Source organism: Delphinus delphis, chromosome 19 (assembly GCF_949987515.2).
Source record: "Delphinus delphis chromosome 19, mDelDel1.2, whole genome shotgun sequence".
Classification (NCBI taxonomy): Eukaryota; Metazoa; Chordata; class Mammalia; order Artiodactyla; family Delphinidae; genus Delphinus; species Delphinus delphis.
The window spans coordinates 14,555,576-14,582,480 of record NC_082701.1 but is presented as its reverse complement, the minus strand read 5'-3'; the positions used below and the strand labels follow the sequence as shown (position 1 = coordinate 14,582,480).

The 26,905-nt window shown below is 45.9% G+C and overlaps 1 protein-coding gene across 5 annotated transcripts in view; it reads right to left on the bottom strand.

Moving 5' to 3' along the window:
- Positions 1-21,447, bottom strand: part of PECAM1 (platelet and endothelial cell adhesion molecule 1) — a 55,240-nt gene extending 33,793 nt beyond the window's left edge. For 3 of the 5 annotated variants that reach the window (XM_059998365.1, XM_059998363.1, XM_059998367.1), the window contains exons 1-5: positions 21,189-21,447; positions 21,076-21,102; positions 12,153-12,446; positions 7,962-8,267; positions 4,562-4,837 (exon numbers count right to left, since the gene is read on the bottom strand). In XM_059998365.1, coding sequence (XP_059854348.1) covers positions 4,562-4,837; positions 7,962-8,267; positions 12,153-12,446; positions 21,076-21,102; positions 21,189-21,372 — 1,087 coding nt within the window. In that variant the 5' untranslated portion in view covers positions 21,373-21,447. The remainder of the gene's footprint in view (positions 1-4,561; positions 4,838-7,961; positions 8,268-12,152; positions 12,447-21,075; positions 21,103-21,188) is intronic. The other 2 variants (XM_059998364.1, XM_059998366.1) reach the window with 2 other exon arrangements.
- Positions 21,448-26,905: the final 5,458 nt, after the last annotated feature.

Here is a 26,905-nt window from a genome sequence, read left to right as displayed (position 1 = left end):
GCAGCAAGTAATGACTCAGACATTCACCCATTTATTCATCCACTCACTCATTTCATTCCCCAAGTATTTATTTCAGGCCATCTCTGTGCTTGGCATAGGAGAGACAGCAATGAAAAAGAAACAGTCCTTGACTCCAAAGTTCTTAAGTCTAGCGGGTGATTCAGATAGTGTTTGCAGTAGAGCCCACAGAGGGGACACAGAACCTAGGCTTGAAGAATCAGGAAAGAGCTCCTGGAGGAAGTTATCCAGGCAAAGATGGAAAGTATCACAGGCAGAGAAAATAGCATATGGAAGGCCTGGCAGGAGGTTCAAGCACCTCAAAGTTCAGGCAGCCTGGGACATAGTGGGAGTAGAAGAAGAAGGCTTGTAGATCTTCAAGGAACTTGGGAACCACATAAAAAAGCGTGGGTTATGTCCTCAGGGCAGTGGGAACCATGGAGGGTCTGGGTCAGGGGAATGGCATCGGATGTGTGTTGCAGGGAGATCTTTGGGAGGAGAATGGATGGGGTTGGAGGGGCCCAGACTGGAAGCAGGGGGCGATGTAGTCCAAGCTTGAAGCAGGGTCATGGCATGGGGTTGGGGACAAGTGGCAGCTTGGCCACCATCCCTCCAGCACTCCCCATGGAGAAGAATGAAGATGCCACCTGAAGCCTCCCAAGGTCAAACACTTTGTAAACTATAACATGCCATGCTACTGTAAGGAGTTATTAGTACCATAATGTAGGTTGGATGTCAACAGTAGTAAAGACTGAGGCTGTATTTCAAGAAGTCTTGCCATCTCCTAATTTAAGTATCCCCTGAACTATATCAATATTTTATAATTATGGTGAATGTCTTTATTTTCAGCAGCAGGGAAATTACTAATTAACTACTTAACCATTGTGGAGACTTGGATCCTTCATGTAAGCAAATGTACAGTGACTTCATGGTTATGACCCTTGATGCAGAAAGAAGAAGGAGCCAGTAATGCTTGACACTATCTTCATATTAAGAAAGAGACTGAGACTCAAAGTTTCTCTTAGGAAACCTTCTTAGAGGTTTGAGAATGCAACTAGGAGTCAGGGACCAAATTCTACTTTTGGCTCTAAATTTATCTGCCATAGAGGTTTGGAAGTAAAAACCAACACTGTCATCGTCTTCACTGATATTCCACAGATGGAAATAGAACTCATTTCCATCATAATCAGTCCACAGTGTCTTCCTAGTTTCCTTGACAGGGAATAAAATAAAACTGCAAGTAAGGTGATATCCCAATAATTAATTCATTAAGGCATGTTCCATCTCTCTGTTCTTCCATATAATAAACATCGACTTACCTCTTTTCAGATCACCATCAAAAGCTCTAGGTTAGGAGTGGGGAAAAGGAACCAAAGAAACTGACCTCCTTAAGTGCCTTACGATCTCATTGGACAAACACCAAAAAATGTGAAAAAAATGACAGGAAGAATCCCACAGCAACAACTCTACATTTAAAAACACGTAAACAGGGACGTCCCTGGTGGTGCAGTGGTTAGGAATCCGCCTGCCAATGCAGGGGACACGGCTTCGAGGCCTGGTCCAGGAAGATCCCACATGCCACGGAGCAATGAAGCCCGTGCGCCACAACTACTGAGCCCGTGTGCCACAACTACTGAAACCCACGCACCTAGAGCCCATGCTCTGCAACAAGAGAAGCCACCACAATGAGAAGCTTGCGCACCGCAATGAAGAGTAGCCCCTGCTCTCCGCAACTAGAGAAAAGCCCGTGCACAGCAACGAAGACCCAATGCAGCCAAAAATAAACAATAAATAAATAAATTTATTAAAAAATAAAAACATGTAAACAAAAATGCAAAAAATATAAAACAGCTTGCTAGGGTGGGTGCACAGTGGTTTAGAATTAGGAATACGATGTTGTCAGGGAATCTCTGTTCGTAAAGGAGGTAACTTAAACAGACCAGCTGGACCATCATGGGGGTTAACAAGGATGGGTCTTTTGTTCACTCACTGAACAAATATTTACTGAGTTCCTACAATGTGCCAGGCTCTGTGCTAAGCATCAATGTTGTCAGATGAATTGAGCCACAGACCTGGTCCTTCAAGAGCTCGCCCAGGGCGGTGGAGAAGGATGCTAAATCTTTATAGTGACAGTTGACATGAAGACAGGAGAAGAGTGTGATGGGGACTGAGGTGTGACCATGGGACTCTGCCTGGGGGAGCCTAGAGGGAGATTTGCGGCTTGGTGTTTAAGGACAACAGAGGTTTTCCAGTGGCCAAGGGGAAAGGATGTTCCAGGCAGAGTGGGATGGGATGTTTGGAAGGGGGTGGAGTCAAGGTGAAGGCGGCTAGGCCCCTGAATAATGATGTCGAATAGGTGCTTCTCCTACAGGTTGGCTGAAGGATGAATTGGAGCAGAGATGCTTGGGGAACCCCTGCAACCATCCTGGTGTGAGGGCCAGAGTTAGGGTGTGATTGTAGAGACCAGATGAAAGGGCAGAGTTGAGAGTCCTGGCAGCACTTGGTGGCAGATTGAGTCTGAAAAGGTGGACAGTGAGGGGTGAAGGAAACCCACTTTCAATCCAAAGACAAATTACTAATTCAGTGATTTTTATGTTCACAAAATTATTGTGATTCTCCAACATCACTACATAGAGCCACTTACAGTGAGGCTTGATAGCAACAGAGGAGTGGAAAACCAGATGCGTAAGTGGGCCTGGAGCCATGTCCAAGGGCTTGCAGCACTTGAACGTGGGGGTGTTGCCTGCCAGCCCTGGCCTGGCTCCGGTAGCTCTATGTGGAACAGGACCACAGAGCACCAGGCTGAGGGGGTGGGAGAGGCAGGCCGAGTCTAACGCTGTGCTTTCTTGGGCCAGGGCGACTCATCTCCTGGTTGACTTGTGTACCCCGCATGACTTGGACTTCTGGATGTGGGGGATCAGCTACAACAATAGTATCTTATGGTCCAAAGATGCTTTACGTTTCCCTCAGGTAGGCTGGCCTGAGGGGTCGGGGTGCTGCTCTAACTGGTGAAACGGCCCATGTGTTTGTCACGTGGTCCCTGCAGCTCCCCCAGCAGTCCCCCCATCCCTTTAATGTAGTTGTTCATTGCATTGCATTCTCATGATCTATTTATGCCTGTGAATTCTTCGAAGGCAAAGCTTGGCCTTAGGCAGCTCCCTATCCCCCAGAAGTTGCCCAGCATGCAGAAGGTGCTCAGTATATGCTGAACTGAATACTGTTCTCTAATGAGATCATTATACTTTATCAGTGAACAGTATGTGCCACCAAAACACTTGTCATTCTCAATAGTAAACTAGATTGCAGGGCCCCACACAGGCCAATCACCTGGTTGGGTAGTTGGCAGCCCACCTATGATCCTGGTGACTGTCACTGTGACTATACACTCTATGCTTGACACAGAGCAGGCTTTCAGCAAATGAGTGAACAAATGATGAATGAATGAACACTTTCACTTGGGAACCAAGCAGTGCCGACTCTCTCTGCCTCTGGAACACTGTTATCCAATGCTCATCTGTTCAGTCAACAAATAGATATGAATGCCTAGTATGTGCCAGGCACTGTTCTAGGTGTTAAGGATATAGCACCGGATAAAACAGATAATGTCCCTGCCCTCATCAGCTTACATTCTAGTGCCTGAATACATACAATACACGGGAAGAGGCAGAGTACTTTTTTTTTTTTTTGGCCGCATGGCTTACGTGATCTTTGCTCCCCAACCAGGGATCAAACCTGGGCCCCAGCAGTGAAAGGGGCCAAGTCCTAACCACTGGACCATCAGGGGATTCCCAAAGTAGAGTACTTTTTGAAAAGGAAAGCCAGGAAAAGGAGGAAGGAGTCCAACGGAACTTTTAGGTACATGGGTTTGGAACTCTAACAGGCCTGGGGGTGACCCTTGCTCTAATTGTTGGGTGAGTGACCTAACCTCTCAGCTTCAGCTTCCACCTCCATAAAGCCAGGATCATAATTCTTACCTTATACGACAGTTGTGAGCTCGAAATGAAAATGTATGTAAACCAGGCATACAGTATTCAACAAAGAGGAATTGGGACTATTATTTTTGAGTTTAGTCATGCTTTCTCATTCCTGACCCTGTCATAGGACCTGCACATGGATACAGGGATCTAGCATAGTATTTGGCACAGAGGAAAGAAAAACGTGATGTAATAACAGAAACGCCAGCTGACACTTCACTGAGTGCTTACTCTATATGCGGCCCTTTATGGCAGGGTGATGTCCTTTGGTCCTTGTAAGAGTCCTAGAGGGCTGTCATTATCCCCATCTCAGAGTTGTGGCAAGGAGAAGGTCAATAACGCACCCAAGGTCACAGAGGTACTGAGTGGCCGGGTTGGGATCTGATGCCACAACCTGCACCCTCAACCACCACAGTGAGCGGCTTACTTGCTCTGTACTGACTTTTCCCCACCAGCACCATGGCCCTGCCTGAGCACATTCATTCAGACCAGCAGGAGCAGAAGGGTCAGCTCTCACTGTCCATCCTGGATTTCAGCACAGCAGCTTCTTGAGCCCGCCATATGCCGACACCCTCCAGCAGCAGCCCTACCTGTTATGTTGACCACGATGCTGCTGACCTTGGATATGCGGCTGGCTTCCACTTTGCACGTGTAGTTGCCGTTGTGCTCCACCGTGGCCATCACTGAGTACACGGCCTCGTTGCCATGCCTGCTGTGTGCTACAATCGCCTTGTCCTTCTGGATTATGATTTCCGGAAACGACTGGGCCAGGTGCGTCACTTGAATGGTGCACTTGATGTGGAGATCATCCCCTTCTATGATCGTTCCCTTGGGGCTGATGTGGAACTTGGGATTAGAGAAGGATTCTACAAGAAGAGGACAAGCTGGTTGGATTCAGGTTCAAACCTGGGTGAGGGGGAAAGGCACTTCCTCCCCTTTTCTGTTCTTTTTCATACCAACCACAGTTTTTCCTTATTAATTAAAAAAATTCAACCTTTCCTCTCAAAAACCGTAGCCAAGGCTGCTTTGATGCTCCCTCCCTTCTAGCTCATTCTTGCATCTTCAGCCTTCTTCTTAACTTCAGTTCTCTAACTTCCTTGAGCTTCCCAAAGGCCAAACCATCTTCCCTAGATCTCATCTACAGAACTTTCTTCAAATGACCTCAGAAATCATCACAGCAGTGACAAACAGACTCTCCCCCTGCCCACCAAGGATTTCCTAGGTAATTATCGCACCATTTCATGGACCTCTGGCATTTCAGCCTAGATATTCCATCACTGTCCAAAGTGCAGCTTCGTGGAAATGCATATTTAAATAACCGTATGCCCCTCCAAAAGTGATTTCTAATCTATTCTACCTCTTTTGTAAAAATACTGGTTGTGACAGACTAAATTGATTTCATGACTCGTGCAGTTTGAAAAACACTGCTTTAATAAAATATGGACATGGGTCAGATATCAGGGCGTCGGATCTTCAAGAGATGGTGAGAGAAATAGGGCCAGGCCTTTGCTCCCACCAAAAAAACAGCAGTGCGTAAGGGAGTATGTACACAGATTACAACTACGTAAAATGTAGATAAGAACATTAAAAAATGCCAAAAGTGAATTCAGAGTAATATAATACTTTAATATTCTTTTTTTTTTTTTACTGTAAAGTCATTTAAATTCACAATAAAAAGGTATAATTAAAAAAAAGTCTTTTCCTGAGTAAAAGTCAAAAAGAGAGAGCATCTAACTCCAGATGCACCAGAGATCTAAATGCAGAAGAAAAAAAAAGTTAAAGCACAGAAACAGTAAAAGAAAACACAGGTGCATTTTTTCTTTAATAATCTTGGAGTGTGGAGGAACTTTAGGTGTGAATCACAGAACTGGATACCGTAAGGAAAAAAGATGCATAGATTTTTTTTTTTTTTTTGGCTGTGCCGTGCAGCTTGTAGGATCTTAATTCCCAGACCAGGGATCGAACCTGGGCCTATGGCAGTGAAAGTGCTGAGTCCTAACCACTAGACAGCCAGGGAATTCCCAAAAGATGCATAAATTTGATTAACTAAAGATTAAAAGCTTCTTCATGGAAATAAAAAATAGGACACATGACAAACTGAGTAAAATATTTGCATAGTACCTGAGAAAGAGCACATTCCTTTAATTTATAAAGGGCTCAAACAAATCAACCAGAAGTGGTAAATATGGGCAAAGTGTGTATGAACCGGCAGTTTATGGGGGCAGAAATGTAACAGACCAATAAACATAAAAAGCATACTCAACCTCATGGAAGACCAAAGAAATACAAATCACAGCAATGATATATCACTGCACCTCAATCAGATTGCCAAAAATAACAAAACATTGATAATATTCTGTGTTGGTGAGGATGTGGGAAAATGGAACACTTTTGATGGAAATGTTTGTCCATTTGGAGGAGCACTTTGGCGATATCTTTCAATACTGAAAATGCACAAAACATTTGAATCAACAATTTGACCAATAAATAATAATAAAATACTCACGAAAGTACAGAAGGTATAAGTATGTGTAAGTTATAAGTATAAGCAAGATTGTCTTAATAGGAAAAAAGTGGGAAAATACCTAAATGTCCATCAATAGAAAACGAGGCAAATATATTAGGGCACAGGATTCCGAGTTGCCACTAAAATGATAAAGATCTGTATTTCCTCATATGGACAAAAGTCCATATATGTTACGGTTGTTAAAAAGAAGTTATAAGGTAGAATGTTTGACTGGTCCTATTTTTTTGTAAAAACAAAGAAAAACAAGCAAAAATTGTGTGTGTACATGATGAATGAGCAGAACAAGTCTAGAAGACCACACAAGGGTTTTCTCTGAGTAGTGGTACTTACTATGAAGACTGTCATTTCATACTTTATATAGTACCATGTTTTCTGAAAATTTAACCCACGCCATGTATTATAATAAGAAACATATCGTATATACAAAATACTATATATTATATATACATAATACTATATAGTAAATATATACACATAAATAAAGTATTATGCATACACGTTGGGCAGGGGTGAAGTAAGGTACCAAAAGCAGAGGGTCGTTTATGATAAGCTTTAGGGCTCCTATCCCGAATACATTTGCGGCTCTCTGCAGTAGACTGTGCCTTCTCCTGATTCCTCCCTGCTTCACAACTGCTTCCCTCTCAGGTCACCGGGAGCTGCTGGTTGCCTAACCTGGAGCTCTGAGCTCTCTCTGTCCTGGACACTGACACCCAGGCTCCCCTCTGCTGTTGCCTTTCTCTCCTGAGAGCATTTCTCAGGTCACCTCATTTGTTTCCTATTAGTCCAATGTCTTGGGGATGGAAGGGTGGGTAGAAGAGTGGAGTCCCTCATCAAATGTGGGAGGCAGAGGGACTTCCCTGGGGGTCCAGTGGGTGAGACTCCACGCTCCCAATGCAGGGGGCCCGGGTCCGATCCCTGGTCAGGGAACTAGATCCCGCATGCATGCTGCAACTGAAAGTCCGCATGCCGCAACTAAAAAAGATCCCGCGTGCTGCAACTAAGACCCAGCGCAGCCAAAATAAATAAATTAAAAAAAAAAAACAAAAAACCTGGGCGGCGAAGGCTGAGGACCTGGCCCCCCTTCCCTCTGGATCCCCTCCAGATCCTACTTCCTGGTGTCTGATCCTCACTGGCTTAAAGCCATGGTTTCCAAACTGCAGGTCACACAAGGCATCATTTCAGGGAGTCGAGGCCAGTGCTTTAAAAAACTGAAAGAGAATAGAAAGAAAAATAGCAAAATGCATCGTATATTAAGGTTAAGTGTTGTTGGGAAATATATATGTATATATATATTTTTAACTGTGTCACAGTCAGAAAGTTTGAAAAACATAAAGTGATTAAGAACAGTCTTGAGACAGCAGTCCAGCCAGAAGGTCCCAGCCCCTTTCCAATTCTGGGCTCTTCCTCCCCAGACCAAACCAGCAAACCAGAAAGAATGATAAAAAGGAGAGTAGGACTCTGACCCCTCACGGTGACCAGTTCACTCCTGATGGATCTAGAGGGCTCCACGTGGGTCCCCGAAACGATCCTCGCTTGACATTGGAACCATATAGCGTGGTCTTGCTCCTCAACTGTGAATTTCAGCGTCACAAAATTCTGGTTCTGGGAAGTTTTTTCTCTTTTTTGCTTGACGCCTTTTACATTTAGTTCGAATTTTTCAATTGTGAAATGTATTGGAGCCTTTTCCTCTGGGACAGAGCAGTTGACCATCACGACCCCGCCTTCTATGACCTCCTTCTTGTCCAGCGTCACCCTGGGATCGGACACTCCTTTGGGGGAAGAGAAAGTCCGTTAGTATGTTTGCTCCAGTGGCACAAGCGTCCCTCAGCTGAGTCACTGTGGCTGACCCATCTGAGGGTTCTTTTGTTTTGTTCCCAGAACCTCAGTGCTACCTACCAGGTAATTACTGAGCGAGTATGTTTCCAGCACCGTACCAGGTACTTTGAAAAATATAAAATTTGTTTAAGATGTGGTTGGTGCTTTCAGTGTTTATAACTCCATTAGGAAGGCAATCATCCCAACTGATAGAGTTAAAAACAAAACAAAACAGCCAGTATTTATGGATATTATTGTGATTGTTGTTATAATTTATTGAATGCCTACCACAAGCTAGGATTGACTTTATATCCATGACCCAATTTTCTAATTCTCATAATAAAACTCTTGGGTGGGCAGGAAAGAGAAAATTATGCCCATTTTACAGATGAAGAAGGTAATACTCAGAGAGATTCAAGACTCATCCAAAAACTCACAGCCGTCAAGCCCCAGAGCTGAGACTCGACTCCAGGTCTGTGTGACTCCAGAGCTAGAGGTTGGGAGGGTCGGGGGAGAGGAGGGAGGCGTGGCCTCTCAGTTCAAAAAGCAAAGCTGAAAATAACCAAGCATCAGAGTGTGTCATAGAGACAGTGAGTGACGGAGCAGTAGGGAAAGGAGGACGCCCTCTTTGCCTGGGGGGATCAGAGAAGATCCTAGAAAGGAATAGGGCCTGAGAGGAATCTTGAGGGGAGGGTGTTATTTGGACACATGAGGTGGGATGAGGGCTAAGGACAGGCATTTCAGGGCGCACATGTGCATGGGGATCTGCTTGTGCCAAGTGATAGGAGTGGCTTTTCAGGAGGGCCGTCCGGAGCCAAGGAAGGGCTGGAGGGGAAAATACAATGGGTAGTAAGCCAAGGTCAGATTCGGGGGAGCTAGGAGAGCCTGGCTGAGACTAGATGTCCCATCCAGCCCCCGTGGTCTGGGGATCATGAATTCCACCTTGGAGTCAGACAGACTTGCTTGTATCCTAAAACTGCCTCTTCCTGGATGTGCCACCTCCCCCAGTCACCCAAGACTCATGAACCTCTTTTCTTGACCCACCCAGGTCAGTGTTGGAGGGCCGTCCTCTTGGGAAGGAGATCTGTACTGTGTTCTCACCACTGCTGTCACTTCTGGTGGCAGCTGTTTGAAAAGGTGTTGCCCTGCCCCACACGAGCTCCGCAAGGGACGGGGTCATGTCTTATTCATGGTTGGGTCCTCAGCCTGGCTCAGAGTGGGCACTCGATAAATGGTTGATGAATGAACGAATTGCCTTTTGTCTACTTCAAAAACCTATCATAATAATCAAGAGTTGGACAGGCCAACTGTGGAGTCAGATAGATCTTGGTTCTCACTCTGGCTCTGCCTTCTACGGGACCCGTCCACCCAACCTCTCCGAGTGCCAGCAGCCACACCTGTACATGGGAGGGACCAGGCTTATCTGCCAGTGCAACTGCAGGAGGAAAATGCAACATGTGTAAAGCACTTAGAATTGTTTATCTCATGAGGGCCTGATAAGTGGTATTTCTTATTACTGGAGGTAACAATAGTATGAATGACTATTCTGATCACAGAAGTGAGCTCAAAAGTGCAGAAATGACAGTTATGCCAGCAGCTGTCAAGGAGGCACAGGGCTGAATTCACAAACTGTATCCATTAAATCATCCAAGTTTGCCAGCGCATTTCTTTTCAACGTACATTTCCCAAACTCTTGGCCTGCCAATCTTTCCTCATCACTAACGTGAATACCTGGACCTGTTGGCTCCTCCCCTGTCCGCAGTGGAGATGGAGGAGGGCTGGTCTGCATCCCTGTGGCTGTTGCCCCTGGTGACACAAAGGGATATCTGGCCAGCCGTGCCCCGACAGACCAGAGGACACCCAGGGAGGAACTGGCCTGGGGGGTGATGTAGTCACGTTCTCCCCTGTGAGCCTCAGAGCCTGACGGGAAGGTGGCCAGAGGTTGTATACTTCTGAAAGGAAAACGCCCCCAAACACTTGCCCACTGGTTCTTCCTGCTTCTTGTTTGATGAAAGGGTTACTTCTATCTAAGGATGGTCTGGGCAAGCACCTCGCACATGACGGGCCATTCATTCATCCAACACTCCATCACTAAGAAGGCTTCATCTGCTACCCATTTAATCCTCAAAACAAAACAACTGGGATTTCCCTGGTGGCTCAGTGGTTAAGAATCCGCCTGCCAATGCAGTGGACATGGGTTCGAGTCCTGGTCCCGGAAGATCCCACATGCTGTGGAGCAACTAAGCCCGTGCGCCACAACTACTGAGCCTGCACGCCTAGAGCCCACAAGCCACAACTACTGAGCCCATGAGCCACAACTACTGAAGCCCATGCGCCTAGAGCCCATGCTCCACAACAAGAGAAGCCACCGCACAGCAACGAAGAGTAGCCCCCCGCTCACCGCAACTTGAGAAAGCCCATGCACAGCAACGAAGACTCAACGCAGCCAAAAATAAATAAATAAATTTATGAAAAAACCAAAAAAAACAAAGCAACCTTCAAGGGTACACACAGATTCCCAGTGATCTCTATTTTAGAGACAGGACATGAAGACCTGTCTTCAGGAGGTGGAGAATTTGACCGAGGGGCACTCTGCTGGGTTGGCAACCTCTTTCTCAGCTCTGCGCTTTCACTTTTATGCTACATCCCTTTTCTCTGTCCTTTGCCCCACTTCACCATCAAGCAAATTCCCACACGATCTTCTATATCTGGACCCAGTGTCCCTTCTTCCAGGAAGCCGTCCCTAACTTCACTAGGCAGAATTGTTTCCTCCCACCGCTGTGCTCCCAAGGCTCTCAGAGCAGATGACTGTTGGACCGCAATGATGTGTTTACATGTCTCTCTTCCCCACAGGACTGTAACTGCGTCCAGAGCTAGGACCTGTCTGATGCATTTTCATGTCTAGCACCTATTTTTTTTCCCTGACTTGCAGCCTTGGGACGTGCTTCTTGAAGGAGTAAATCAATGAATGAATGGACGGATGGAACTCTATGACCCAAATTTCCCACAATGATATTTCTCTTGTTTTTCCATCTCTATTACTACTTGCTGTTTTCAACTGTTTAATTTATTCCACAGTCATTTATTGAGTGCCTACTGTGAGCCAGATTTTTGTTTGTTTGTTTGAGATACAAAATTAGACCAAACACCATCTCTTCTCTCAGGATCTCAAAATCCAGAAGAGCAGACAGATATGTGAGAAAGTTGCAATATCGAGTCAAATAGTAATTGCCGCTTATTGGAAATTCATTATGTGCTGGAAATTGCACTAAGCTCTTTATTAACAGGATATCTTTTAATCCTCTTAATAACTTCCTGAGCTTGGCAGTATTATTATCTCCATTTTACTGATGAGACTTTTAAAGTGTAGGGAGGTTAAGGGACTTGTCCAGATTGGAATCTAGGCAGAGTGACTGCAGAATCCAGAGTCAACACTCAGCCGCATGACCTTGATACCAATACCATTGATCGCAGAGAGAGCATAAGAGCTGTAAGGACTGGGACCATGGGGGAGATCAGTTTTGTTTGGGAAAGTGTCAGAGAAGAGATCACTGAGTTGAGTGTTGAAGGAGAAATAGTTCCCGAGGAGACGAGATGAAGAGGGTATTCCAGGGAGAGAAAATAGCATGTGCAAAGGCATGGAGGTGAGGAAAAGCCTGGTGTACTGGGAGCGTGTCTAATGCCTGCATTTCCAGGTTAGGAAAGTGTCGGGCAGATGAGTGAGAAGGATGACGGACGGGCAGGTAGGTCCGGTGTTACGGCTCGTTCAATCACCATGCTGGCTCCTGCATGTGCTCACGCTTCACCTGCCTGAGCTGTGTTCCATTCCAGAGACTCACCTCTCACCAACACCGGGTACTCCTCAGTCGTTTTCTCCTTGTTGTTCAGGATCACAGTGCATTTATATGTCCCCGCGTCATAGACCCGGGCTTGGGGAATAAAATAACTCTCTGTGTTCTCCATGGAGGAGATGTTGTGAAACAGCACGTCATCCTTGTAGAACAGCACCTGGTGCCGAGGCTTGACACTCGAGGTGGTGCTGACATCCACGACGCACTGCAGGGTCAGGTTCTCCCCGTTTTGCACCTCCTGCTTCGGCAGGATCTGCATGTGGATGCTGTTGATGGTGAAAGCTAAAGGCCAAGGGGAGGAGAGCAGACACACCTGTTATCTCAGAAACAACGTCACCACATCAGATTGGTATCATCACATCCATGCAGTATAGTGTCCAGGGGTCCCAGGTGAGTAGTGACTGTGTGTGGCGGGTCAAGCACGAGGCAGCTGATACTAAGCTGCTCATATTCCCACCATGACAAGGTGGCAGTCTTCGGAGTGTGACAAATAAAACATGTCCATAAGATGTATGCAGCCTGTGAGCTGCCACATGGTGGTCCCTGGAGAGAGCATAGGATTCAAGCAGACAAACGTTCAAGTCCTGGCTCATCACTTACTGTGTGACCTTGGGTGATTAACCTCTCTGAGCTCAACTTTCTCATCTATAAAATGGGGTTATAATACCTACGTAGTAAGTTGTTGTAAGACTTACAGAAGACGAGCAGGAAATTACCTAGTGATCTCCTGGGTGTACCAGTGCCTGGTACACGGTAATTGCTTGATAAATGATGGCTACCACCACTCCGAAATCACATGCTCACGTCCAGGAACCACTCCCCCAGCCCCACTCCACCCACCCACCCCCGCCTGAACAAATTAGCACAGTCTCAACTGGTGTTTTCTAGCTGATGAAGTCAGAAGCCTCACCAGATGGGTGAGGACTTGAAACCACTTTTTCTCATGCATCTTGCTTCCCGTTTTTGCTTTGGCTGCTAAATAGTATACGCCCCAAATTTTACCTCTAGCAACGTTTGGGATGCATTTTTCTGTGCTAAAAGAGTCACAGTTTTATTTGCCTGCCATATTTTCCTCTCATTCTGATGTCCTTATTTATTTTATCCTATTGAACAATAATACATATTTTTTATAAGTGTTCCCAAATAATTTTACAAACAAAAAAAGGTATAGCAAGGTAGCTGGCCAGAGATACTGGCAAAAAATCGTCTTTCTCTCTCTCTTTTAATAACGTCAAACTGTTTTTGAACACCTTAGAATTTAACTTGTCTATAATATGTCTCAGGTTTTAAACTGAATACAACAGTCCATTCTTGTGCCTTTTTTTCTGAGCAATTAATTTAACAAAAAATGGCATCTGATTAGTCATGAGATGAAACAAGATGATTTTTTAACTTTATTTCTTACAGCAGTAATCTTTAGAATTCCCTTTTCTGTCTTTCTGTGTTCCTTATTAGCTCCTGGTCTGAGGAGCTTGCTGGGTGAGCTCTCGGAACAGAAGTTTCTTTGAACCATGTTTAGTTTCCCATAGATTAAAACGTTCCCTTCCCAGGTAGGGACAGGCAAGTCTCCCTACTCCTTCAGTACCTCCTTCTTCATTTTAAGCCATGCTGTTTAGTACAGTGATTCTATCAGGAGATGGTAAAGAGCAGAAGATGAGTGCAGAGTCAGACTTCCTGGGCCAAATCCCATCTCTGCTCACAAACTGTGTGGCTTTTAGTAAGTTACTGAGCTTCTCTGAGCCTCAGTTTGTTTATCCATAGAATGGACATAATAACAGTAAGTGTAAATGAGAACCTGAGTTTAAGTTCTTGGAGCACAGTTCCTGGCACAGATGAATTGCTTGCAAAATGTTAGCTAGATTCTGTCAGTCACAGATATAATACCAACTCTTGAGTCTTGAGGTCTCTAAAGGTCTTTCTTGAAATCATATTTCTAGACAATTTTTTCAGAAAAAAAATAAAAACCCAACAATTTTTTCATTTCCCAGGTGAATTGCAGCAACTTCTCCAGACTCCCGGTGTTAGTCATCCCACTGTGTTGGGCTACTTTAGTGTCATCATCCTGAATGAAATGCATACCCATGGCTGGTACACCCCAGACTGGAACACAGAACTGGGTACAGGAAGAAAGCAAGTCAGGCACACCCGGTCCAAACCCCTGATCCCACAGTCATTAGCTGGGCGTCATTGGGAGGTACTTAACCTCTCCAGACTACCACCTCTCCTCCTATAAAGTAGGAACACTAATACTTGCCTTCCCTGTATTTTAATCTTGAACAATGACGGAACCGAGGTGGCTGAGAGCACTGAAGGGGCAGGTTTGTATTGCCCGATACCTGGCCCCTGATTGACACCTCCTTCCTGCTTCCTCAGTACCATTCATTCAGCAGACATTGAAGGGGGCGTCTCTGTGCCAGGCACTGCACCCAGTACTGGGGGTTCAGAGAAGGGTAAGATTGTCACAGTTTCTGCCCACCTAGAGCTCACAGTCTGCATTTCACAGTTCTTCCCTATTCCAGGCCTTCCAGCCTCAGCGCCAGCCCTGCCTGGGTCTCCTACCGACCATCCCTAGGGAGCTCTACCACCGTTTAACAATTTTAAAGCAAACTTGGCTAAAGCATCGGGTAGCAGTTTTTTAGAGAGGATGATGTGCACTAACACAAGATGCTTCTGCCTACCTTGCTTTTCTAAGCAAATCTAATATACATCTGCTGAATAAATTAACGCAGCTGATTCACTGGTAGGAACCACACACTTCCATGGCCAGCGGGAGCAAACAAGGAAGAAGAAAGGAAGGCAGGACATGGGATTTCCCTGACGGTCCAGTGGTTAGGACTCCGCACTCCCACTGCAGGGGGTACGGGTTCGATCCCTGGTCGGGGAACTAAGATCCCACATGCTGTGCGGTGCGGCCAAAAGAATTATAAAAAAAAAAAAAAAAAAAAAGAAGGCAGGACAGGAGAAGGAAAAGCATTTTTTAAAATTATTCAAGACACAGGGCTTCCTTGGTGGTGCAGTGCTTAAGGATCCCCCTGCCAATGCAGGGGATGTGGGTTCAAGCCCTGGTCCGGGAAGATCCCACGTGCAGTGGAGCAACTAAGCCCACGCGCCACAACTACTGAGCCTGTGCTCTAGAGCCCGTGAGCCACAACTACTGAGCCCATGTGCCACAACTATTGAAGCTCATGCACCTAGAGCCCGTGCTCCACACCAAGAGAAGCCACCGCAGTGAGAAGCCCGAGGGCACCGCAATGAAGAGTAGCCCCTGCTCGCCGAAACTAGAGAAAGCCCGCACGCAGCAACGAAGACCCAATGTAGCCAAAACTAAATAAATTTATATTAAAAAAATTATCCAAGATACGGATCCCAGGGCTTCCCTGGTGGCGCAGTGGTTGAGAATCTGCCTGCCGATGCAGGGGACACAGGTTTGAGCCCTGGTCTGGGAAGATCCCACATGCTGCGGAGCAACTAGGCCCGTGAGCCACAACTACTGAGCCTACGCGCGTCTGGAGCCTGTGCTCCGTAACAAGAGAGGCTGCGATAGTGAGAGGCCTGCGCACCGCGATAAAGAGTGGCCCCCGCTTGCCGCAACTAGAGGAAAACCCTCGCACAGAAACGAAGACCCAACACAGCCAAAAATAAATAAATATTAAAAAAAAAAAAAAGATACGGATCCCAGCTCATTGACTTGATGCAACAGAACAGCAGCCTAGATTTTATCACCACGACCACCACCCTTCTGGTATCAAGCCTTCAAGACGGGCCCCTGTGAGCCTTGCCTTTGGTTATCACACCCACATATGGTCCCTTCCCACATCAGACCAGGGTTGGTCTTATGACCGACAATACAGCAGAAGTGCTAGTAGGTGACTTTTGAGATTAGTTTATAAAAAACATTGCAACTTTCATCTTGGTCACTCTTTCCTTTTCTGGGATCATTCACTCTGGGCAAAGCCAGCTGCCGTGTCATGAGCGCCCCTATGGAGAGGCCCACAAGGTGAGGAACGGCCTCGTGAGTGGGCTTAAAAGCAGATTCCCCAGCGTCAGACAAGCCCTCAGATAACTGTAACCCTGACCAACATTTTATCTGCAATCTCCTGACAAACCCTGAGTCAGAACCACCCAACCAAGCCATTCCCAGATTCCTGACCCTCAGGAACTGTGAGATAATAAACTGTTATCTTAAGCCACTAAGTTTGGGGATAATTTGTTAAGGAGCAATAGATAACAAACACACCACCCAACCTTCAAATATCTCTACCTGACTGATGTAGAGAACAAACGTATGAACACCAGGGGGGGAAAATGGCGGGGGGCTGGTGGTGGTGTGATAAACTGGGAGATTGGGATTGACACGTATACACTAATATGTATAAAATGGATAACTAATAAGAACCTGCTGTATAAAAAAATAAATAAAATATTCAAAAATTCAAAAAAAAATCTCTACCTGATTATTAAGATAATATGGAAGATATTATCCTCTTTGTGAATAAACTTTCCAGGAACAGCCAGTAATGAGACCTGTGTGTAGGTCTCATTATTTACACGATAGAGTGATTGCTACAACCCGGGCCTCCCGCAGGTTCACAGATGGGTGTCGGGGGCCCATGAACCACCTCTGATGCGTTTCTTTGGAGACAGGACGCAAAACGTTCAGAACTGTAATGGAAGGACGGGGTTGTAGAATAGCCTGAAAAGGCCAGATCTTTTCAACCTGGAGAGACCAGGGGCTGATGGAGACGATCCAAGTAACAAAGTCACCACAGCACAGATAAGGCACCACAGCGCCAAATCCCCAGATCCTAAAACAAAGGGACCTGCTTCCCTCTACCTCAGGCTGCGGGTCAGCAGATGCTGATGCTCCAGGGAAGATGAGGCATCATGACTCAGCCAGCCACTCAGCCCTCAACCTGGAAATGACTCAGAAAGAAAGGGGGCAGTGGGTGGAGAAGAAGGGGCCCCCCATCATTGCCAGGAAAATCCAGGGAGCCATGAGGCATGGAGGCTCTGATGAACTGCGGTGCTCAGGATGGAGTGTGCTGACCCAGCTCATCTGAATCTCAAGCACCTCCAAGTTCAGTTCGAGTCCCTTTCAGTGAGACATTTCTTGAGCACCTGTGTCAGGTGCTGGGATTACAAGGTGAATAAGAAAGCATCCCCGCTGTCCTAGACTGTGCAGGCTGGTGGGGACCCAGATAGCTGGAGTACAATCATGTAAGCACCAGGAGGAAGGGTTGCCCAGGAGAGGCCAAGGGAAGCCTGAAGGAAGTGACCCCTGAACTGAGCCTTGGACCAGGACAGGAAAGGGTGGTGGGGTGCTCGGGGCAGAACAGCATGTACCAGGGCACAGAGGCATGAGAAATCAATGCATTCTGGGCACTGGTGGTTACAGGAGACAGAGTGTGAGGCTGGAGGGTCCAGGGGGCCAGGTAGGAGGGGGCAGAACAGAGAGCCTTGCCCACTATGCTGACAAGCTGTGCCCTGTCCTGAGGGTTTTGCCGGGGAGGCGGCAACAGGATGACACTGGAGCTTTAGAAAGATCACTGTGGGCTGGAGGAGAGACTGGAGGCCTGTACCAACCTGGACGATGGTTCAGGTGAAAGCTGGTGGAGCCTCTGCTCAGGCAGATGCAGTGGTGCTGAGGGGCAGGGGTGGGCTTGAGACATGTTTAGCGTGTGCAAACGGACTTGTTTTTGGGGACGAAGAAAATGTTCTGGAACTAGACAGAGGTGATGTTTGCACAACATGATGAACGTACTAAATGTCATTAATAATAACATTTGTAATATGTGTTTTACTTGTTTGATTGGCTATGGGGGTTGAGGCAAAGGGGGGAGATAAGGTTCCTGGATTAGGCACCCAGGGGGATATGGGTGCCGTGGGCTGACGGAGGCAAAGCCAGAGAAAGGTAAGGGCGGAGCCAAAGTCTCGGTGGCGCAGCTGGTTGGAGGGGCCCAGGGGACCACTAGGAGGAGATGTCAACCACTGGCCCCGTGGGAAGCTTGATGGTGGGGGGAGTGGCCAGAGCTGGAGTGGACTAGAGGGTGGGCATGTGGAGGTGTACAGAGTTGGGGGGTTGAGCTTCAGAGAGGATGAGACCCTGGGAAAGTCCAAGTCTCCCGGGGGAAAAAAGAAGGGTTTGTCAGAAAGGTGGGAGAACACCAGGGAAGAAGGTCTACGAGGCCAAAGAAAGAGGCTCTGTGCTAACACCGGGGTCCCAAAGGCTAAGGGCTGGACATGATAATGGCATCTATGAGAGGGTTCTAGTGGCAGGGAGGCGTGGGGGCCAAGGCCAGACCTGCTAGGTAGGGGCGCCTGAGAGGTGAGGAAGCAGAGACGGTGATTAGAAACCAGGCGTTGGAGAAGTTTGACTGAGGAAGGGAGTGGATAGATAGTGGGGCACAAGATAAACGGGGGGTGTCTGGGGGGGAGGGGGGATTGTTTGTGATTTTTCGTTTTCCTAAAAAACCAAGAGCTACCAATCATGTTTGTAGACTGAAAGGAAAGAATAGATACTAAAAGTGGGGTGGAGGCTGAATAAAGACAGCGTGAGAGCCTGGGGGAGGAGGGTGATGCCAGGGATGGGCTCGGAGCCCAGGTGGACAGGCAGGCCCTGCCCCACCACGGGATAGACACAGCTTCTGAAGCCAGGAGGGAAGTCAGGAGGACGGGTGGGGAGGAAGATAAGCCTGAAGCCGGGGCAGGGCGGGAAGTGGAGGGAGTTCCCTCCAGACAGCACTGTGTTCTAGGTGAAGAGGGAGCTGAGGTCATCTCCTGAGACTGGCCGGCTGGGGCTGGGCGGGGGCCCGAAGTAAAAGGAGAGGAAGGGCCAGGGCGGACCACGCACCTCAACCATGGAGTAGGCCACATGGAGCAGGCTGGCAGGTCGTGCACGTGCAACGTGGTCCCGGGTGGCCTAAGGAATGTGAGACCTGGGTCCCAGCCCCAACTCTGCCAGCACCCAGTGGTGACCTTGCACAGGCACCTTGTATAAAACAGGGCAGAAGCCTGAGGAGGGAGTAGGAGAGCCTCCCGGCTCTGGGTCCTGCGGCTCTGAGGTCTCCCCCGAAGGTACGAAGACCTTTCTCTAGGAAACCTGGGCAGGGAGCGATTTACTTCCCCCTGAGGTGAGGACAAAGATGGGAGAGAGATTGGAGCAAGAGAAGCAGAAGCCCAGAGGCACACGTGTTGGCAGGGTGTGGTCTGGGCTAGAGCAAGGGCACAAGGGCTGGAGTGGACAGAGCGAGGGAGGTGCAGGAGCCATGATGGTGGGTGAGCTAGGACCATAGGAAACCATTATTTACTAATCACCGCACGCTGGGCTGGCACGTCACCTCTTTTTATCTAATCTCATCTCATACTGATGCATCACCCTCATTTTACAGATTGGGAAAAAGGCTCAGAGAGACAGAGTAACAGTGGCTTTAAAGATTTGAGTCAGGCCTATGGCTCCAGGCTCCGGACAATCAGGTTTTGGGAAGGGGAGGTTCTGGTGCTGATGTCCTGCTATCCGGCTCTTTTTGGACAAGTCGCTCTTTTTGGACAAGTCGGTTGTTTCTCTGAAGTGCAGAGATATCATCAGTCAATTAGGTTGATTATGAAGATAATGGACATCCTGCCTCCATGGGTTGCCATGGGAATCAAACACCCATCGAAGCACATGGACACACGCACAGGAGACCCGCCAGACCGGCTTTGCTAAGTAGCCAGCACGAGCCCTCTCTGCGCAGAGCTACCGCTCCAAGCCTTGGCTCAATAAACCAGTGTCACCCACACACCTCATCTCCAAATAGCTGTACAACTGTCTGCAACCCAGTCACCCCGACTCTGCGTGGAATGAAGTGACCTCTGACAAGGGGATCCTGTTCTGTGGGCTCTCCCTCTATTCAGCCCCCAGACCCAGCCCAGTCCCCTCCTTCACACGGTCCAGATGAAGCAAAACAAAACCTGCTTATCTATTTGTGTGTGTGGGCATGTGTTTCTGTGTGTGTGTTGCACTGCCGTGCAGCATGTGGGATCTTAGTTCCCCGACCAGGGATCGAACCTGTGCCCGCTACAGTGGAAGCATGGAGTCCTAACCACTGGACCACCAGGGAAGTCTCCAAACCTGCTCATCTTAATGATTCAAAATTAGCTCTAAAGTGGATGACAGACCAGATTTCAAAGACAGGCAGAAGCCCCACTTCCCATGCCCAAGCACAAAATATTGCAGATACCATCGTAGCCTCATGGGCAGATGGGAAATGATATTTAATCTGCTTTAGATCATTTAGGAGAAAAAAAAGTCACAACAACAATTTAAACTATGTTCTGACTTCGGGACTTCCCTGGTGGTCCAATGGTTAAGAATCCGCCTTCCAGTGCAAGGGACACGGGTTTGATCCCTGGTTGGGGAACTAAGATCCTCAACTAAGCCCGCACGCCACAACTAGAAAGAAGCCCCAGCACCGCAAGGAAAGATCCTGCATGCTGCAACTAAGACCCAACGCAGCCAAAAATAAATGAATCAAATATTTAAAAAAAATAACTAAATAAACTATGTTCTGACTTCATGGATTTAACAAACTGATTATATCTCGTTTGTGAATAAACAATCAGGGGTAGGGTAGGATATGAAAAAAAGAAATTTATGGTAGAACAACAAAAAACAAATTATGGAATCACTTTCTTATCACCCCCCCCCCAATCCTAACAAACAGCAGTTCACCAGGATCTAGAAATGTATGCTACATCTAGAACATGCTGATTAACACTTGGCTTAGAATAAGCGTTTTGTTCCAAAACCTTCTTTAAATGCAGAATCAACTTTAGCCGACAATTTGAATCTGTTTCTGAATTGTTACAAACATTAAACCCGAGCAATCTGACATGAGTTTTAAGAGTCACAGGTAGGAATTTTACAACTTACAGTTTTCTTGACCCTCAAGGCTTGAACCTGGAAAAGACAGGAGAAATATGTTGACTTCACGAGCTTCAGTTCTCGTGAAGTTTAAGTGATGTGGGAAGAGAGGGAAAACTCACAGAGCAGAAGTGTCAGGAGGACGCGGAGCCACATCGTGCCCCCCTGGGTCCACCCCAGCTGCATCCTGAGAGTAAGCGAAGGTTTCGGGCAGTTAGTTCTGCTTTTGCGCCATGCTCCGGAGGCAGAAGCCACTTCCCACGCGACGGAGGTGAGAAACCTGCCCCGTGAAAAGCAGAGACCCATGTGGGAGCTTCTCCAGGCACCGCGGACAGACCGGCCGTGGCGCTGGTCAGGTAATGGCGGCCATGCTGGAAACCGGGAACAATGCTTGGGCGGCCTCATATCTCCTCAGGAAATGACTGGCCTTCCTGAGGGGCCACCGGGCGCAGCTGCTTTGTTTAGTTTGTTTAGAGGGAAAAAAAGCCACAAGTGACATTTGCCTCAGCGTTCCTGACCCTCCTTGCGTCTGGCCTGGATTTGGGGGCCCCTTCTCATGGCAGCCAGAGAGAGGGTTCCTCCCTCTCTCTGACCTCCCCGCAAAGGGCTTCTCTCCCTGGCCTCAGCAAATCTCTGTTTTTCCTCTGGCCCCTCCAAGGGGGCTCTTTCCATACAGCCTAAACCTGGACCTCCTGCCTTTCCTGACAAAGGCATGGAGAGGGCTGACTTTTTCAGAAAATTGCAGGTTTGTCAGGGAGACCCTGTAATGGCTCCCCCCATTGCCCTGCAGAGAAAGTCAGTTTCCAATCCTGCACGATCCAGCCCTTACTTACCTCTCCAGCCTGGTCTCTCACCTCTTCCTTCCTTGCCCCTACATTCTGGTTGCTAGAATTTATAGTTCCCAGAACACATCACATGTCTGTGACTTTGCCAATGCTCTTCCCCTGTCTGGAGTACCCTTTCCCCTCTCCTTTTCTGGCGAATTCCTACCCATTCATCATAACTCAGTTTAGGCATCAATCCTCTAGCATCGTCCCCTGTCTTCCCCACACTGAGCTGCCCTTCCTCTGGGCCCCCTCACCTCCCTAGTCTTCCTTTGTCGGACACTTTCTACCGTGTGCCATAATAGCTGCTCCTCCCCCAAGTGGACTGCTGGCTCCATGACGGCGGGACAGTGCCTGGTACCTAGTAGATGACCAAAAACATTAGCAAAATGGATGACTGACTGAAAGAGGACAAGTTAACTGTATTGTCTGAATTAGATGATCATTGCCTTGGGGTCACGGTGCTGCTTTCTGAAATGCTACCCTTGAATACCATCACATGGTAAAGCTAAGTCAGATTTGAACGGGGACCAGAGAAACCAAAGACTTCTCTGCCTCAGGGCAAGTACCTAGAAGTGGTGGCTTCCAGCTAGAGAACAATACCTCTCTGTGATCTACAGTTCAGTGGAAGTTTTGATAAGAGCTGTTAGAGAGCAATGCATGCATAAAGGAATTTTTTTCTATTGTGTTTTTTTGTTTTTTTTTGTTTTTTTTGTTTTTTTTTGCGGTACGCGGGCCTCTCACCGTTGTGGCCTCTCCCATTGCAGAGCACAGGCTCCGGACGCGCAGGCTCAGCGGCCATGGCTCACGGGCCGAGCCGCTCCGCGGCATGTGGGATCTTCCCGGACCCGTGTCCCCTGCATCGGCAGGTGGACTCTCAACCACTGCACCACCAGGGAAGCCCTCTATTGTGTTTTTTTTACTTTTGTTGTTTTGTATTTTCCATTCCCCACTGTAAACTATCTCCTTTGGCAACCTACTGGAAATTACCCCCACCAGCTACCAAATTTTGATTTGGCAGGAAAAAAAAGGAAACGCCCTGAGTAATAAAATAAATGTTGGTTTCAAAGGTAACTTTTACAAACTGTAGAGTAAGCAACTTTTGCTTCTCAAAGTGACATTCAAGCCATACTGATAAATGTCCCACTGCATGGCCCTAAGTTCCAAAGTAAACTTCTAAAAATTAGTCATTGTTTCATCCACAATGCTAGTACTTTTAGAACACCAGGAGAAAATAAAGCTTTATTTCAAAAATGTGTGAATGTTTCAAAAGAAAAGTGGAAAAATTATATCCCACAACTTACACTGTGCACCAGAATAAATTCCAGATTCAACCATCTGAAGGTACAAATGAAACAGAAAAGTTCTAGAAGAAAACACAGAAGAATTCCTCATGATCTTGAGCAAAGGCTGGTTTAACTATGACTTAAAATCCAGAAGTCATAATATGAAAGACTGATAAAGTATACTCCATGAATAAATGTTCTGCTTTGCCCCCCCACCCCCAAAAAAAGTTCAATCAAGAGAAAAACTATAAAAAAAAAAAAAGAGAAAAACTATAAACTGGAAAAAATATTTGCAACTCACATCATAGACAAAGAGCTAACCTCTCTGATATGTAAAAAGCTCTCAGAAATCAAGAAGAAAAAGATCAACAATACAAAAGGAAAATGGACAAAGGAAATGAACACATAGATAACATAAGAAAAGTTACCTGAAATTTATTTTTTAATTTTAATTTTTTTTGGCCATACTGTGCAGCTTGTGGGATCTTAGTTCCCTGGCCAGGGATTGAACCCGCGCCCTCGGCAGTGACTGCTCAGAGTCCTAACCACTGGACCACCAGGGAATTCTCAGAAAAGTTACCTGAAATTTAGAAATAGGCAAAAAGGATTACAGTGTATTCTTTCAATACAGTACTGGGCATTGACCAGCAGGCTCTCCTAGGGATTACCTGACTCTCTAAGGGTAGATAAATCTTTGTTTGAATTGCTACTTACTATTGACTATTGTCAGTAAAGGTAAACATTCACTTACGTAAAGTTGATAGTAATGCAAAAGATTTTGTTACCTGTAGTGGGTGGTGGAAACTGGGCAACTAGGAATTTTTCATTGTAAACCTTTCTGTACTTTTTAGTTCTTAAGTTATGTGACTTTTTATCTTTTATTTTTGTATTACCTTTTACATTTTTAAGAAATTGGAAAATTTAACAGCTTTATCGAGGTATAACTGACATACAACAACTGCACATATTTAAAATTTACAATTTGGGAATTCCCTGGCGGTCTAGTGGTTAGAACTCTGCACTTTCACGGCCGTTGGGGAACTAAGATCCCACAAGCCGCTGGGTGTGGCCTAAATAAATAACAGTTACAATTAGAAGAGTTTTGACATGTGTGTATCCTGTGACATGACCACCACAATTAAGAAAGTGAATATATACATCACCCACAATAGTTTCCTTGTGCCCCGCTGAAACAGGAGGGAAGTGGGCAGGGCACAACCTTTAAAAGAATGACATAGCCTGAGGACACAACATAAACTGATCAGAACCAAATAGGTCCAAGACAGCAGACAAGTCGACTTCCACTAGACCTTGAGCTTCAGTATACCTCACTGTAACACATCAGCAAGCTAAATGACACACCCACAGGCCCCATGACAGTCCCAAGGCTGACCATAAGGGTCAAAAAGTGGGTGGTAGCCCAATTCCTGGAAATCCCCTCTCCTTCCCCAAAATGGCTGGAATACTCCTCCCACTCATTAGCCTATGAAATTACGCACCCCTATAAAAACCGACAAACCCCATACCCTGGTGCCTTTCTCACCTTTTGTGTTTCTCTCTGAATAAATCCACTTCTTGCTTATCATTTTGTCTCTTGCTGAATTCTTTCTGCAATGAGACATCAAGAACCTGAGCTTCATTAAGTCCTGAGACCAGGTGTGTAATCTCAGTTAACAGACCGTGGGTTCAAATCCCAATCTGAGTTACATTGTTTCACCTTTGCAATCCTTTCTTCCCTGAATCCCTCTCCCCACACCCACCACCCCCTATGCAAACATGATCTGCTTTCTGTCACTATGGGTTAGTTTGCATTTCTAGAATTCTATTTAAATGGACTCATACGGTATGCACTTTTTGTTGGTTTTTTTGGTCTATCTTCTTTCAATCAGCATAATAAGTACTTCATCCTTTTTACTACTGAGTAACATTTCATTGCATGAAAATACGGGTTTGCTTATTCACCTATTAATGGACATTTGGGTTGTTTTCAGTTTTGAACTAATACAGATAGAGCTGCTATGAACAAGCCTTTGTCTGGACACATACTTTCATTTCTCTTGCATAAATACCTAGGAGTGGAATGCATGGGCCATAAGGTAGGTACATGTTTAGCATTTTAAGAATCTACCAAACTGTTTACCAAACTGATTACACCATGTTACAATCCCACCAGCAATGTATGAGAGTTCTAGTTGCTCCACATCCTCATCAACACTTGGCAGGTCAATCTTCTCAATTTTAGTCATTCTAGTGGGGAGCATAGTGCTTTCTTATTATGGTTTTAATTTGCATTTACCTAATGACTAATGACATTGAGCATATTTTTATGTACTTATTTGCCATTTAATGGGTCTATTAAAATCTTCTGCTCAGTTATTAGCTAGGTTGCTTGTTTTCTTAGTGTTGTGCTTTTAGAATTCTTTATATACTCTGAATATAAGTCCTTTATCAATTATGTAATTTGCAAAGATTTCTCCTAGTTTGTGGCATGTCTTTTTATCTCCTTAATGGTGTCTTTTGATAAGCAGAAGCTTTAAATTTTAAAGAATCAAATCCAATTTATCAATTTTTCCTTTTATACATCATTCTTTTGGTGTCACATCTAAAAAATCTTTGCCTATCAAAGTCTCAGAAATTTTCTCCAATGTTTTGACATTTCGATCTATTATCTATTTTTTTAATTAAAAAAAATTATTTATTTAATCTATTTATTTTTGGCTGTGTTGGATCTTCATTGCTGCATGTGGGCTTTCTCTAGTTGTGGCGAGTGGGGGCTACTCTGTTGAGGTGCACGGGCTTCTCATTGCAGTGGCTTCTTGTTGTGGAGCACGGGCTGTAGGCATGTGAGCTTCAGTAGTTATGGCATGCAGGTTCAGTAGTTGTGGTTTGCAGGCTCTAGAGCACAGGCTCAGTAGTTGTGGTGCACGAGCTTAGTTGCTCTGTGGCATGTGGGATCCTCCTGGACCAGGGCTCGAACCTGTGTCCCCTGCATTGGCAGGCGGATTCTTAACCACTGTGCCACCAGGGAACTCCCTATTATCTATTTTGAGTTAACTTTTGCACATGATGCAAGGTGTGGATCAAAGTTCTTCTCTTTTTTTTTTTTTTTTTTTGCATGTGTATGTCCAATTGTTCTAGCATCATTTGTTGAAAAGACTATCTTTTTTCTCCAGTGAATTCTCTTTGCACTTTTGTTGAAAATGAGTTGTCCATATATGTGGACATATATATATTCTGGAGTTGCTATTCTGTTCCATTGATCTATTTGTTTACCCTTATGCAATACCACACAGTTTTGATTTCTGTAGCTTTAAAATATATCCTGAAGTCAGATAGTGTTAGTAGTCCTCAAACATTTTTCTTCCTTTTCAGAGTTATTTGGACTACTCTAAACCCTTTGCCCTTCTATATCATTTTAAAAATCAACTTTTCAATTTCAACCAAAAAAAGCCTTCTGAGATTTTGATTGGAATTTCATTGAATCTATAAATCAATTCGGGGAGAACTGATGACTTAACAATACTGAGTACCTGACCCATGAACATGGCATATCTCTCCATTTATTTAAGTCTTCTTTACCTTCTCTCAGCAATGTTTTATAGTTTTTTTAAAATAAATTTATTTATTTTATTTATTTAATTTTGGCTGTGTTGGGTCTTCGTTGCTGCACACGGGCTTCCTCTAGATGCAGTGAGCAGGGGCTGCTCTTCATTGCAGTGTGCAGGATTC